We start from the raw sequence: 16,881 nt of genomic DNA on the forward strand, positions 1-16,881 counted from the left end.
ACATTTTACAAACAAGGAAAACATCTTTACTTTATACCATAATTTCATAATAATTCCTTGAGTTGGCCTTGGGGCTTTCCCAATTAATTATAATAAGATAGTTAGTTACAATTATAGTAGCATTGTTAGTTCACAATCTATACAAAACTTCATGCGTGCAATATTAGGGCTTGCACACTTGCTAACGTCACCAACAAAATCTCCTTTGTCACTGCCCAACTACGCATCTTCTCATTACATCTCAGATGAGAGATAGCGAACAAACATCGGGATATGCTTTCCCAACATTCTATCTTTGAACTGCTCTGTGTAAATCAAGTACAACTTCCGTAAGTCTTTGACTTAGACTCTACGCACTTGACCACATCATAAGGACATAGTGTAGAACATGTCCATGACTGCGCATCAACAGACAATCAAACCATTGTCTGTACCATTTAGATCTTTGTTTGCTATTCAGCCAGTCTTTATAGAAACCATGCTATGTTGACATCAATGACAAACACAGTCATGAATGCAACATATCAATACTCTCTAATGCTTAGGATGCTCCCCCAAAGTAGTATCATTAGCATTCATGCTAACATCTTCTTTTGGGATCCTTCTGAAGCTGGAGTAGAGGACTTTTGCTGAGAAGATTGCTGAAACTTGCCTTTATCTGTTTGAAAGGATTTAGCAACAAATGCTTTCTTTGTGGAGGTGGAGCTGGAATTGCTGCTAAACTGTTGTTTCCATTGATCTTGTTGAAGCATAAGTGTGTAGAGATCCATGAACTTCAGATCAACACCAGTAGAAGTAATGTTGAGAGTTTGGAAAAAATGCTCGTAGGACTTGGGCAAACTTTTGTGGATTATGACCACACTGTCCTCTTCCTCCATCTTGTGACCAATGGCAAGCAACTGATCACTGATTTCTTGAATCCTATTCAGGTGAGCCTGGAGTGATGTCTGCTCATCCATAATAATAGAAAATAGCGTTCTTTAGAAAGAAGCTACTTTTGTTTGATGTGTCATGAAGTATCTTTAAATGCTCCCACATCTTGACAGCTGTTTTGTTGGATGGAATCGGATGGAGCTGATCATCATCGACAGATAATTTGAGAAGCATCACTGCCTCTCGATTATTTAGATTCCATGAATCCTGATCAGTGCTAGGGGTAGACGCTTTGTAACACCTAGAACAATTTGATTAGTATTCCGATATTCAAAAATTGTAATTATCCACTACTTCCAAGTGCCATAAATTCGACCATTGAATTTTGAATTGCTCTCGAGCAGACTATTAGTCAAAGATGCCATAGCACATTTTAAAAAAAATGGAAGACCCAAAAAATTTGAAGAGTGACCCAAAAGAGAGCTCGAAAAACCCAGAAACAATATGTTGTCAGTTTTTGAATCCGTTGGCTTGAAAATCGAGGAACAAAATTGAGGTACCCAAAAAAATCGTATGACAACCTAGGTGAGCTCTCAAAAAAAACACCAAGAATCTATAATCAGAAATTTTCTGAGCCCAAAAATTAGAGTTTCAAAGAAAACCCTAGTTGGTAGCAATGGAGGCAAAAAATTGCAAAAAAATGGTGATTTCAAGTAGTAGGTGGCCGATTTTTTCTAGAAAGAGGGGTTTCTTGCCAAGAAGTCACAGAAGATGAAGATTTTGACACCAAAAAGTGATATTACAGTTTCGTATTTGGAAAGAACGACTGCCACAAAATGGCTCTCAATTGCGCAACAAAAAACAAGCTAGAAAAGTTGCGATTTGCAGATGGACCAACTAGAAAATTGTGTTTGTAGATGGATGCCGTTAATTTCTGTCGTGAGTTGCAGACATGCGAGTTGTAAACAAAAAACACTAGCCGAAACCAAGTGAAGCAGATAAATTATGGAAACAATAATTTCAAAAATAAGAGTTAGATAGTTTGAACAAGAAATTATTATTATTTTTGAAAAGATTCAACCAAGCTTTGATACCATATTACAAAGTAATTGGTAAAATACTTGCGTGTTATTAACAGAGACCGAGAGGTCTATATATACAAGAATAAAACAATGTTTCCTTAGTAAACTATCATAAAGAATAGAAATATTCTATTCTAGCTAAAAGAAAGCTAAAGAAAGGTAACAGATAACTTCAGCTAGCTAAATATTAGAAACATTCTAATATTTACAATAGATTACAAATAGATTACCATTAACTAATAATTGACGGTTATCTATTATCATAATACGTATGATATTCACCAAGTACTCAATATTGTAATGGCTTGCATAATATCAACACATGATATTCACCAAGTATCTATACAAACAACTCATTGATCATCAAGCAAATGACATCTAACACTCGGTTGTTGATTTACAAGATATAAACTATCATAATCTGTTTCAACATTTACATAAAATATATATCATGATTTAAGTTATTGTATGATTGCCACCTTCCAATAAGTTCTGCAAATACAAGTGATAATCATTTGGAAGTTGTCACTTCCTCGTGATGTACACAGGGGGTAGGTCCATCAAAATCATATAGTGATATAGATGGACTTTCAAACTCTCTTTGAATATTAATCATCTAATCTCCTCATCCAAAGTTGCCTTTGAAGAAGTGTCAAACTCCGTCCGAATCTGATATCAATCTCCCTCTTCCTACAATAACATTCTTGGAGGAAAAGATTAGGGCACATAACTCTTATAGTATGTATTGAAAATAAAAAATAAGAGAGAGACTATAATAACACTCAAGGATAATAAATAGTTTTGCATAATTATATAAGATCGTTCGAATAATATAGATAAATGTCTATACTTTAAACATATAAGCATATATTCCATCTTCTACATTTCTATATATATAATGTAATCTATGTTTTTCAACATATTATTTTCTATTAATATCACATAAAACTCTAAAGTGACCAATTTCAGTTATATTCATAAGAAATTATTTAGAAAATATATCTACTTTATATACATATATAATCACCATATATTCAAATACCTTAAGGGGATTGAGTGAATTGTTCTATTAAAAGTTGTGTCGTTCTCGCATGTTCCCTTCCGGCTGGCTGGCACAGCTTTCATCCTGTAGTCATTGAGGCTCTCTCTTTGGCTAGACTCCACTGTCCATCACTGCCACAATAATGTCTTGCCCAGATCAAGAAGTCAGCAATAGACCAACATGAGGATTGAGTCCGAGGAACTCAGTTCAATGAGTAGTAAGGAATTCTCGCATGGTATCTGGCAATGACATTACATGCTCATGCATATCTTCCAGCATATCAAGCTCCGATGGGTTAGCCTTGCACTGAGTCGTACATGACTGTATTATATGTGTAATGATAGAAATCCTCTCTTGAGAGCTCAGGCTAGTGCTAAAAGCTTTGACAGAAGGTATCACAAATTTGTATCAATACTCATGAGTGGAGAATTCAGTGGGGATCACGAATTCATCCATATGAATAATTATTACATCATTTGAAATCACAAATTCGTTGAGCATGTCACAAGTATAACCCTACTTCTACAATAGCTTTAGGTGTGCAGAACTATTCTTTGCCTCAGGATGATCACACACCCATGAGTGCACTAGGTCACAACTCCAATGCCAAATACAATGTCTATCAACAATAGCTACTCAAATGTTTCTGAATTAATAGCTGCAATGATGACAAGTCTAGTTGATGTGCAAGTGCCTCCACAAAGAAATGACCAGATACAATTTGGATCTGACTCCAGCACTGATTATGATGACAGGTAGGCCATAAAACAAAGACATGCTTAAAACGATATGCTCCACTCATTGGAGAGAAAAAATATTGTGAGTGCAGCAGTCATGGTTCAATGTTGATGGAGGTGAATAGAGGAGTGCCGGGTATTGCATATTAAATATCCCTTGACATTTATACAGTCTCGACAATGTGCTTTCATTGTTTAGATTGAACTCCGTTAGACTCGAAGTATACAAACCCCAAAGTATTGTATTTCACATCAAATCTTTGCACTCTGATTACTCCCACAAAACGACATGCTCTGATACCATGTTAATGTTTCAAATCGCTGCAAATGTATTTGCACTGCCATGTTTGGTATGTGTTTTCCAAAGGCAACAACCTCTTGAATTTATAAAGAGCATAAGCCAAGAAGAGACATGTCCCATGAAGGGACATGTCAATTCGTTTATTAGATAATTAATATAATAATATATTTTAATTATAGTTATACATACATATATACATATATCTATATATATCAAGGTTGCATGGGTACGGGTGTACTTGGGGTACTTTGGGGACGAGTACAATGATTTTCCAAAATAGGGGACGGGGGTATGTAGGTATGCCTATTATTTTTAAATATAGTTTTGGTAATTTATAGAAAATATGAAAATATGAGTCATGACATTGAGCTTTCAAAACAGAAATTTGACAATATGAGAAATGAGTCATAATATATGTGCTGAATGTTTAGACTTTAGATGCATTACAAAGAAGACAAACTTTAAATATGAACAAGATCATAAATCGTATAACACATATTGCAAATGATAAAACTTCTAATTCTAACTTGAACAATGAAAATCAGAAAGAGTTTAGTAGTTTACTATTAATAAACATTGTAGTGAAATTTCAAACTGATTACATATTGAATTAAGCTTGATAAACAAGAAGCTGATATGCAAATGAAAAACTGAAACAATAATCAAACATCTTAGTTTACATGGCAGCTTTTTTAACATTTTGTAAGGGGGAAAAATTTGTGAGCTGACATGATGTTTCCGGCTGCAGGGTGCGGTACCCAGGTAAGCACCTGGAATGGGATACACATGCTAGTATCCGGTACGCGTACCAGGGGGCTCTGTATGTGCACCCATGCAACTTTGTTATATATATATAAGATTTCCACGACTTTCTATTATATTAATTTCTCACATAATAATACTTTAGATATATATAAATTATATCTCATATATATATATATATGTATATATGTTTATCCGATCGAAGCTACCAAACATTAACAATATTAAGGGGAGGTAAAGGGGTCAATTAGTATAATGATAATCTTTACTATTCACAAACTTATTAACATATTTAAAACGTGATCAACAATAATATTATTTACTCAGCATCAATATTCATGCCCATGAGGAAAAATGGATGGCACATGATATTTATGTTGAAAACAAGGTTATATTGACAAGGGGAGTGAATTGGTATAATGACTTCTACCAATTTAAGCTCTACCAATCACAATTACAACAATCATTCAAATGTAAAGATCACAATAATACAATATTTTTGTGGAAACCTTAACAGGAGAAAGCCACGATAAATTACCTGCTTTATAAAATTTTGTTTATAACAAAATTAGAGGTATCAACCCTTCATTCGATTTGTGAATGCTCGTCCACCTGTGGCACCAAACCCTCATTTGACTCATGGAAACTTTTCCAGCAGAGTGACAGACCTCTCATTCAGTTTGTGAGATCTTTTCCACTAGAGGCACAATCCCTCTTTCACTTAAAAGCACAAACTCTTCATTAAGTCTGAGTGAGATCTTTCCCACTAGATGCACCAATCCCTCATTCACTTAAGGGACCTAACCCCTCATTCAAATTTCCACCTTAGTAATGTTGCTCAATCTACAAATGATGGAATCATAATTTTATTATAAATCTCTTCCACAAATTAGCTATAAAGACTTCTATAATATGGTACTGTGACTATCATAAAGTATATGCAAAAGTCACTTTTGAATTTCATGTTTGTCTTAGTAGTGGAGTCAAAAATAATGAAATGCTAATTTGTGGATGCTGATGGAAAAAGAAATGAATTATCTGGATAGGAGGCTTACACAAAATGTTGTCTGGTTGACAAAATGAGACATTAATTATTTTTTTCTAAATGCAAGACTGAAAAGATATTTGTGATGCCTGTAGTGAAGATACCGAAACAGAGGCATAATGATTAATGCCATCTCATAGTGAGATAAAAACTTTTAAGTGTAGTCTAAATTGTTTGAAGGTTCTTTCTTATTTTCATTCCTCTTTGACAGTTATAGAGAAAATGCTTTTGTTACATCAAAATCATGCACTTACATTGGAACATATCTGTTGTTCAGCTTGAGCTCAAACTGGGTTTAGGTGGTACCACTTATGAAGATTTTATACGCAACGTGCATTTACCAATGCAGCTGAGGTATACAAAACTATTCTCATATACTGATTTATAGACAGAGGTATTACTCAGATCTGTTTTTGAATGATATATACAAAGCCTCTATTTGGCTTAAGACTTCATACACAATATGGTTGCCACTTATCTTGAATGTGTCCATGTACTGATTGTGAGGATTTTTACTGAAGGCAACCCATGCTGTCTTTACTTGAAAATGTTTATTAATTTTATAATGAAAACATTCATGTTTCCTTCAATAAATGATGTAAATAGATGCCATTGCATTCATTTTTATCCCATCATGATGAATCAGAGTTGCTTCACACTTTAGTGATAGTTTGTTTGTTGAAGGAAATCCATATGAAGCTATTAATCCTGGTCTAATTTCTAAATGTGTTGCGGTATACAAAAATTAATAGTTTAATTATACTTATAATCAAGGAAATATAATTGATTTCACAAAGATGTCTTATCAAGTAAACAACCTTCATCTCAAATTTAGAGGAAGGAAATGCAATTGATCTCATTAAGAAGTCCTTAGTAAAAAATCAGGTAGGCCTAACAACCAGAAAAAACATTGTCTGTTGCTTTCTTTTGCATCCACCTTATGACTTTAATAACAAGATAGGAAGAGCTTTCATGGACAGAAAACATTTATCTACAACAGTTGACAATTTTTTGCTTATTCTTTTATAAGCCATGCCAAAGCTTTTAGATTTTTTCACTGGTGACCAACATTGTATGCCTGCATAACTTTACATCCAGCTCATCTCTCATTTGTTTCAGTAATAGAGCCTCTATTAGCCTCTAGATATGCCCTTGCTGTTTTGTGTTTTTCTCTTGGTCCAATTTATCTATAGTTCATCATACAAGATGAATAAAGCTAGATATGTGGCCCTAATTGATGCATTAAATAAATCACCTTCCAAATGATCCTCAAGGATAAGAGCTAAACCGACATAAAATAGCATGGAACAATTGTTTTTTAAAATCATTTAAGTAATCACACATTGCATGGGAAGCTCTAAAGCTCCAAAACTCACGATTATGTCAAATTGTTGACAAGCAACACTATACAAGCATACGACTTAAAGCTACAAAACTCTACCAAGCAAGTAGAAAGGTCTTATAACACATTAGATGTGATACACTAGTTACTTATAGTTACTAAAGAATTGTGATGTCCCCGTTTTTTGTGAGCATCAAAGTTTGTTTGGATTAGCCTATCATTGGCCCTCATATGCTAAGCTAGATGGTTAGAGGGTCCTCAGTTGGTAGAATAGGAGACTCTTTCCCTTTCATAGTACAAAAATGTTCAAGATCACTCTTTGTTTGTTACACTTACTATTTATAATAAGTCACCTATTCAACATTTCTATTTTTGGTCTAGCTTCAGTTGTAGTGATGGCCCTTGGCACCTTTGTTTTGAATCGGTATTTAGGGACTTATTAATTATGGTAAATCAAGGGTTAATAGAGAGGGACCCTTACTAATTTTAGTAAGGCATCTATATTGATGGTGGAAGCAGTGGGTTAGCTAGTGATAAAGTCATAATCATTAAATAATCGCTATTAATTGAGTTGTGACCTTTAATTATTATTGAAGTGTTACTTTAATAATAATATAAAATTTTAAGGGAATACAATATTGACTTCATGCGACTTTATAATTGAAGGGTGATTTAATATCATAAAGTCAAATTATTAGGTGAGAGCATTTATTTATTTTTGATTAAGAGAAAACAGGTTTTGAGGGGGGTCTTGAAACCCGATACAAGGGAGGTTTTGAACAAAGGGCCCTAAACCCAGACAGAGAGTTATGCAATTAGCTCCACAAGAAAGAACAGGTCAAGGATAGAACGGGGAAAAGACAAAGAAGGGGGAACCACACAACTCACATCCCCCAAACACTAGCTGGTGGTTAAGATTAGAAAATGAACTCAATCTCAGACCACCCAAAAAAAGAAAACCAACGAGATTAAGATTTCCCCTTAGATCCCAGTTTGTGGGATCTAAGGATCGTGTCGAAAGAAGGAAGGTTTTTTTTGGATGTTTTCCTTTAACCGTAATCCATCCTCCTTCAACCTTAGCCACCTTAGAATGCCAAGCCAATGAATCCATAGAATCATGAGAGCTAGTAGAAATAGGCTTGCCTAGGGGAGGAGAGCTAGTGCAAACAGTGATAGGGATAGAAGGCTCAACAAGGGGAACATAACGAACACCACCAAAGGGGACAAAATTTCCCACTGTAGCAGTGACAACAGGCACCTTAGGAGGAGGCGAAGAAGTAGAGACAAGGACATTAGAACCAACAGGCACTGCAACCTCCTTTTCACTGGAACCAACAAAAGGAACCAAAGTACCCAAAACAGGTTCGGCAACGGAAGTCTTCCCCACAGAATCCTCATACATTTTTTGCTAGACACTTCCAGCAACAACAACCTCAACAACATCATTCTAGACAGAGCGATCATCATCAAAATTTTGCTGATCAACAACAACAGACCTAGACTTATCCACCACCTCATCCTTATGTTTTGGACCAGTAGGACCAACAGAGCACACAACTATCATCTCCGAAGCAGCAGCAACCTCTGCCTTTTCCAAGATGGAATCAATAGAAGGCAATTCATTCCCATCATGGACAGCCTGCACCTAAACCAATCCAGTGGAACCCTGTATCCCTTTTGTGGTATTCACATCCTCCTGAGAGGATTTTTTAATAATGTATAGTGCTCTGACAAAGCTCCCTTCCACTATGAAGAGGGCCTGTTAGATTTGACTTTGGCATTGTCACACTTAGCCGCCACGTGACCTATTTTGAAACATTTTCTACATCTATAAGGAAGACCTTCATAATCTAAAGCTTGAATCAATGATCTCTTTGGAGAGAAGTTTAATCTCCGCTGGTAAACCTATGGACGCATCAGTGTCTACAAGAATCTGAGTGTAGGTAGAGTAAAACATATTAAAAAATCCTGTAATGCTTCACCCACTTCCTCAACAACAAAATCCAACCAAAGATGTAGGGGGAGGTTTAGAAGACGAACCCATATAAGCATCTTGCAAAAAGATTTAGAAGATGAATTAAAATCCTGATGGCAGGGTTTAATCATCAAGGGGAAATGGTTTTCCCAAGTATAAAAGTGGTCACAAAGAATGATCCTTTTTTGACTTCATTATAAAAGGACCTTTAATGATTATAAGGTCAAATTATAGGTACGTATGAGGAATAATACAAAGTAGCAATTTCAAGGGAGATATAAGTGATTAAAAGTCCAATTAATTATTTTTGTATGAGATTAAATGCATTTGAGATGGGTCAATTTCTTGAGTAGAAGTATAAAAAGGCAAACAAAAGAAAACAATATTCGTTCGTGACATGTGCTTTGGTTGCTTTGGAAGAAATGGAGAAGCACTCCAGTTTCTGCCATTGTTGAGCATTGGAGAATGGAGACTCTTTAATGATTATACAATTTTGAGGCTCTAATATACCAGCTAAGATTATTGCTTGTCTGTGGGCTTCATCCAAGAGTCCAGATTGTGTGAAATTGTAGAAATTTGTGATTGAAATCCAGGGAATTCAGAAGAAATACCTATAGCTGATCGGTAGTGGTGAATCATTGCAATATCGTGGCTGGAAATGGTCAATGGGAGGCTGTTGTACACTCCCTCATAGCCCATGTGAGTCTTTCACCTTGGAGTGAGCTTCCTAGCTCAAAACGGCTAGGGTTTCTTACCATTTGGGTTTCAGATTTGTTCTGTCTTGGGCATCAATGGTTTTCAGATTCCATTTGATGAAATACATCTCTTCTCAGGCCATACGTGGTGCGAGGTTTTCCAAAGCTGCAATATATTTCAGATATTGATAAAACACATATTTCAGATTTTATTGGTTGCATATATGTTGTGGATATTCATGTTTATATCTGCACTATAATTGGCACATTATAATAAGTCATAAATTGCTTGGTGAGTTTTAGATGAATTGCTCATATACATGCATGCCAAATGATTGCATTAATGTCTGGCTGTTGTAGGTGCATATTTATATTGTGTGTGTAAAGAGTTTCTTAAAATTCTGTAACCTTTTATTCGGACTTTTATTTCAGTCCTTGATTGCTGAGAATGGTCTTCTAATTTCTGAATATTGAGGAAGTTGACACCTATCTTTAATGCTGATACAATAATGAATATTCGACCTTTGATTGAATGGGAGTATCTCTGAATTAATTGTAGGATATAGATGCTTAGAGGAGTAGACTTAATTGTAACTATGTCTCTTCAAACTGCACCGATAACCTTCCTATATATCCTTGCTAAAGGGTATGTCCCTCAAAGGGACATAAGTTAACATAATTAATCTTTCCTATAAGTCGGTGATTAGAAAGATAAACATAATAACATCTAACACACACAATGTGTTAGATTAGTTAAGGATTATCAATCTACTTATTGAGAAGTCACCAGCTCCTAAGGAAAATAATCTAATGCCAACTTAATGATATATAAGGGTAAGAAGAAGAAGTATGGTCTGCACTTTCAGACTTGTAGGTTATCTGGTTAAATATACTTAATACTCCCTCTTAACCTCATAATCCTACATAGAGATATTATAACTTGAAACACCAATATAGATGAATAAGCAAGAATTAATACTTTATCCCTTTGACTCTTATTACTATGAGGTATCATAGAACACATGATACAAAGTCATATTACTAAACTTGTGATATGACAAATCACTGCTGCTAGTGATAATATGCAGGATAAATCTGAAGAGTAATTTAATTCCTTCATTTATTCAAGTTGTGACTCATAGAAACTAGTATTTCTATATAACAACAAGATCCTGAGTTTAAGATCTACCAGAATATAGGATAAATCCAGAGAATACTAACATTCTTCCTTTATCCAAATTGTGACTCATAGACATAGCAATATCTACATCACAATATGATCTTGAACTCATCTAGATCTTACAGTAGAACTCATCTACATTATCTAAGAGATCGTCATCTCTCATAATGCTTTTTATACAAGTCTTCATTATCTCAGAGATCATCACCTCTTAAATAATGAATACAAATGGTGAAGCCCATAACAATGAATAGCCTGACAAATAAAATTATCATAAGAATACAAAAACAATTGAATCATACCTAGATCTTTCCTGAGATGATCACTCTCCTTTCTTTCTAATTTCCAGTACTTTAGGATAAAGTCTAGAGAATAATTAAATTCTCTCTTTATCCAAGTTTTGATTCATAGACATCAAAAGGTCTCTTTCACAACACAATCTTGAATCTATTCAAGATTTTCCAGTAGTCCTCTGCTGATTTAAAACACCAAAAGATCATTTGTTATCACTGCAAATTCGTGCTGAAAGATTGCTTTCTATTACTACAAACTGATGCTGCAAGAGTGTTTGCTGAGAAATGCTTCCAGACCATGATGTTTATAAAGGTAGGCCCATCAGATGGTTGCTCACTTTAGATTTTCTAGACTCCTACTGGATATCAAATCTTCCGAGCTCCTTATTCAAGGTTGCCTTAATGAGATGTCACATTCTTCAGAAATGAAAAAATCAAGGCATATACTCGTCTTATAAAAATACAAATGAAAGATATTATAGACATAAGGTAAAAGAAGAGCTCAAGTACAATAGATACTTATCTTTCTATCATAACCTTGATGAAAGCTATTGTACTTTATGAGTATACACCATGTTGACATGGTACACTCACTCAGAGTTTGTATGACCTAGATCTTGGGTTGTCAACTTGATCTTCTAGGTACTCTCTCTGACATATAACGTTCTTATAAGATGATACTTATGATTCTCTACTACAAATTCTTTATTACTGAGGAATCAATAAAGCATGGTCTACTCCCTCTGAGTCAAGATTCGCCATTGCAAATCATTTAGCTTCTCCTTTTGTCAGGAAGGCATACCATGCTAATATCCATGATCTTAGTGTCACAACATGATGTCACTTTATTCCCTCTTTTCTAAGAGAACCATTACTAATAATCTGAATAGTCATAAGGTTATATAGAATGCATCTTTTCTAAGTCCACAATCATTAAGACTCCCTCTTGGACTTGAGGGAAGAACAAAAATGCCTTGAGTAAAATGTTTATCTTAATGATCAGTAGTCTCATGATGTAATCTTTATCCATGTGCATCTCATTATTGATTCTATCCACGAGTTATCTTCATTGATGAACTCCCTCTCAAACAAAATAATCGAGTTTGTCTAAGATGATAGAATCATTTGTTCTTATTGCAAGGTTCCCTTTTATAGTGGGTCAAACTTATTTTGAATGGGAGTTTCCTTTCAGTAGAGCAGCATTTGCCTTACTCACTATAAATTCTCCAAATGTCTCCATATCCTATGATTAATAAAAAATCAGACTCTCTTATTCTAAGTCTTGACAGGGGCCAAGAAAACTTTCTAATTTTTTTTTTTTTTGAAGGTATTGTTGGTCCTTTCTTCTATTCTTACTCTCAACACTCAATACCCACCACTCTGTTAATGATTTTGAAGGCACGACTAGGTGTGCGCAAAATCAAATTGAACTTCCACGGATGGTAATATTATTTACCGTAATAATATTGACACTTAAACGTAGACACCAATACCACTTCACAGGAAGGGGAAAATAATTGGTCTTTAGGATCTTCCTTTAAGCGGTAAAGCTTTTCTCAAAAAAACTCAGCTTTGATACCATGTAAAGTTTCTTAAAATTCTGTAACCTTTTATTCAGACTTCTATTTCAGTCTTTGATTGCTGAGAATGGTCTTCTAATTTCTGAATATTGAGGAAGTTGACACCTATCTTTAATGCTGATACAATAATGAATATTTGACCTTTGATTGAATGGGAGTATCTCTAAATTAATCACAGGATATAGATGCTTAGAGGAGCAGACTTAATTATAACTTTGTGTCCTCAAACTGCACTTATAACCTTCCTATATATCCTTGCTAAAGGGTATTTCCCTCAAAGGGACATAAATTAACATAATTAATCTTTCCTATAAGTCGGTGATCAAAAAGATAAACATAATAACATCTAGCTAACACAATGTGTTAGATTAGTTAAGGATTATCAATCTACTTCTTGAGAAGTCACCGGCTCCTAAGGAAAATAATCTAATGCCAACTTAATGATATATAAGGGTAAGAAGAAGAAGTACGGTCTGCACTTTCAGACCTGTAGGTTATTTGGTTAAATATACTTAATAGTGTGAGATATCTATATGCATGCAGAAGGATAAAAGGAATTGCATTTGCATTACAGTTCTTTGTCGAGACATCATAGTAACCATTTGAAAGCATTTAAATCACATTTGATATCAATTTAAGCAAATCATTATCAGATTTAAATTTTGAGACAACAAATAAAGAGGTTGTATGCAAAGTGTTTGATGATATTCCCCGAGCCTCTAATCAACATTTTGAGGTTAGAATAGGCAAGGGATATTACAAGGACCTCCTTGAAGTTGTGGAACTCTTTGAAAACTTGGACCTTTTCTTGGGTCTAGGGCATCATAAGATGGGCTCTAGCAAGCACTATATTGCACTCGAATGCTATCAATGCCATTCAAACTCTCTTTTAAGCTCCTTAATACTCCTTTGGGGGTTGTAATGTTCTTGTCATAAAATAAATGAGATATAAAAAATTGTTTATGGGGCTGATTGATTTAGCATATCTTAGACTCATTTCTATTTAATATATTTCTGTAGATGTTTGTTATGTCTTTTGACAGCATGTTGTTTCTCCCTTCACATGGTATATATGTTCGTTAGGTTGAGTTGTTTAGTATGCAACTTGATTTGTTTTAATTGTATTGCAACTTCCCATTGTAGTTCTGCTTATTGTAAAGTTTCTGCAAATTCTGTATTAAAAAAAACACTCAGACTTGAATAATATCCTTTTAGTGTTGAATATGATCTTCTTAATATTCTGAAGTAAGGAGGATCTATCACCTTTAATTCTGATTTGAATGTTATTTGTATTTGCAATATATTCAAACAGGTATTATTGCTTGAGGGAGTAGACTTGTGATTATTTTTTGTCCTCAAACTACAATAATACCTACCTCTAATACCAAGACCAAAGGGCATGTCCCTCAAAGGGACATGACCCTCTCTAGGTTGGCCCATACCATGCTTCTAGAAATTGGCAACCAATCTAGATAAACTAAATGTTAACCTATGTTACCTGGAAACGCATTTCCACCTCTAAGACACAGGTTTCGGAAACGGGGACGGTTTCAGGGAACGGGGGACGGCAGGAAACGTTTCCAAGCCGTCCCCACCTAGATAGGAAAATCGGAAACGTGTCCCCAAAACACAGGAAACGGTCAACGAGTTTCAGAAACTTGTTGATTGTCCCGGGGATTGCATTTTCGTTTCCTAGAGGTTTCCAGGACTTCTAAAAAAGTTTCTGATTTTTACCACAAAAATTAAATAAGCCACCTACAGACCCCGCAAATTCAAATATATGAAAAAATAAAACTTTTAATGTTTTTTATATAGACTTAAGTTTGTTAATATAATAATAACTCAATGTTTTCATTTCTTATCTTGATGTTTTATTATATATAATCATAACCTTGTGTCCATTAATAATAATAATAACTGTATACTTCTGCTGTTACATGATCCATTATCTCCATGGATATCATATAGATCTCTTTATCTTTTATGGTTTAATTTATATTACAGATCTAGTTTAATTTAAAAGTTTAATTGTTTAAGTCTTAACTTTTCAATGTTTTCATTTTGTTGAAAGTTGATGTTTTTCATTGTCTCATTTGATTCATTTCATGACTTACTAATGGTATTGTAAGTACTTAGATGATGATTGAAAGTGATTATTTGAATTTTCTTAGATAATTGAAAATGATGCTATTTAGAATTTTGATTTTCTATGACGACTCAATTAGATGCTGATTGCTATGCCCTATGATCATTGATGAATCAATATTTGATGAATGGAATTGATAATTTTTAACTATGTTGCTGTGATGAATGTAGAATTGATGAATATTTTTGAAAATTCATATATATATATATATATATATATATATATATATATATATATATATATATATATATATATATATATATATATATATATATATATATTATCGCCCCCTGCCGTCCCCTATTCCTGCAAAAAAAAAAACCGTCCCGGAAACTTGGGGTAACATAGATGTTAACTAATAAATCTATTAAGTTAGTGTTAAACATTGACATCTTATCAAGAATTGCCACCTATCATTTCATAAACTATTAAGTATATAATGCCTTAACCGTTATTAAAGGGAGAAGACTATGGTGCGGTCTGCACTCTCTCAGACCGGTATGGTATTGCAGTTATAAACTTAACACTCCCTCTTAACTAGATAATCATAATGAGAGATAACATATCCGGCATCATCAATTATGATGAATAAGCATAGATTGATACTCTATATCTATCTGAATCTTTTTGAGCAAATGGCATCATGGAACACATGATACTGAGTCATATAACCATCTTGTGATATGACTTATCACTTATACTAGGGATGTCAGTATTGCATGTAATGCAATATACACGGGATAAAATCTGAAGAATGATTAAATTCTTCATTTATCCAGGTTGTGACTCATAGGTACTAGTAATCCTATATCACAATCTCATCTTGAGTTAAGATCTACCAGAAAATAGGATAAGTCTGAAGAATAAATTCTTCCTTTATCCAAGTTGCGATTAATAGGCATATAAATGCTTATTTCCCAAATGATCTTGAACTCACCTAGAGCTAACAAGTAGTTCTATACTGTTCAATACATTTATTGAGGGATTGTCATCTCTCATAATGTCTTTATACAAGTATTCATTATCTTAGAGATTGTCCTCTTAAATAATGAATACAAATGGTGGAGCCCATAACAGTCAATAGCCTGACAAATAAAATTATTTTATTAATAATTTAAAGAATACAAATGGATTACAATTCGACCATACCAAGTCGTTTCCTGAAGTGATCTATCCTCACTCTAGACAGAGGTTTGGTGAGAATGTCTTTTGTTTGATCTACAGTGCAAATGTATTCTAATTTTATAGTATTCATGTCTACTATATCTCTTACATGATGGTAAGGAATTTCGATATGCTTGGACCTATCATGAAAAATTGGATTCACTGAAAGCTTGATGAAACTTTGATTATCACAATGAATAATTGTAGGATTCATGGCTTGCCCAAATAATCCCACAAGTAACTTCCTTAGCCAAGCTGCTTCTCGAGAGGCCATCGTTGCTATAATGTATTCGGCTTCTGTGAGGCTTTGAGCTACCGAAGACTGCTTTCAGCATATCCAAGATATCATAGCTGATCCTAAACTGAAACAACATCTTAAAGTACTTTTTCTGTCTTTAACACTTCCACCCCAATCTGAGTCGGTGAATCTATGTAAATCTAGATCAACTTTCTACATAAATTGACTTAAGGCATTAACAACATAGAAAATATCAGGTCTTGTATTTACCAAGTACATAAGGGATTGAATCATTTGTCTGTAGTGAGGAGAATCTATGGAAGGTGATTCTGCTACTGCTTCTTTAAGTTTACGTAGATTAGTCTCCACTGGAGAAGACAGACTTGCAATTCCACATTCCAAATGTCTTCAAAATATTTGATGTAT

The 16,881-nt window shown here is 34.3% G+C and overlaps 1 protein-coding gene across 4 annotated transcripts in view; it reads left to right on the forward strand.

The window, feature by feature from the left end:
• The window catches only part of LOC149532273 (protein ORANGE, chloroplastic-like), a 256,417-nt gene that overhangs the window by 154,214 nt on the left and 85,322 nt on the right, over nt 1-16,881 (forward strand). For all 4 annotated transcript variants that reach the window (XM_089807785.1, XM_089807784.1, XM_089807786.1 and 1 more), the window contains one exon: nt 6,120-6,196. In XM_089807785.1, coding sequence (XP_089663911.1) covers nt 6,120-6,196 — 77 coding nt within the window. The remainder of the gene's footprint in view (nt 1-6,119; nt 6,197-16,881) is intronic.

Source organism: Cupressus sempervirens, chromosome 10 (assembly GCF_028749045.1).
Source record: "Cupressus sempervirens isolate cs-2001-9-10 chromosome 10, ASM2874904v1, whole genome shotgun sequence".
Classification (NCBI taxonomy): domain Eukaryota; kingdom Viridiplantae; phylum Streptophyta; class Pinopsida; order Cupressales; family Cupressaceae; genus Cupressus; species Cupressus sempervirens.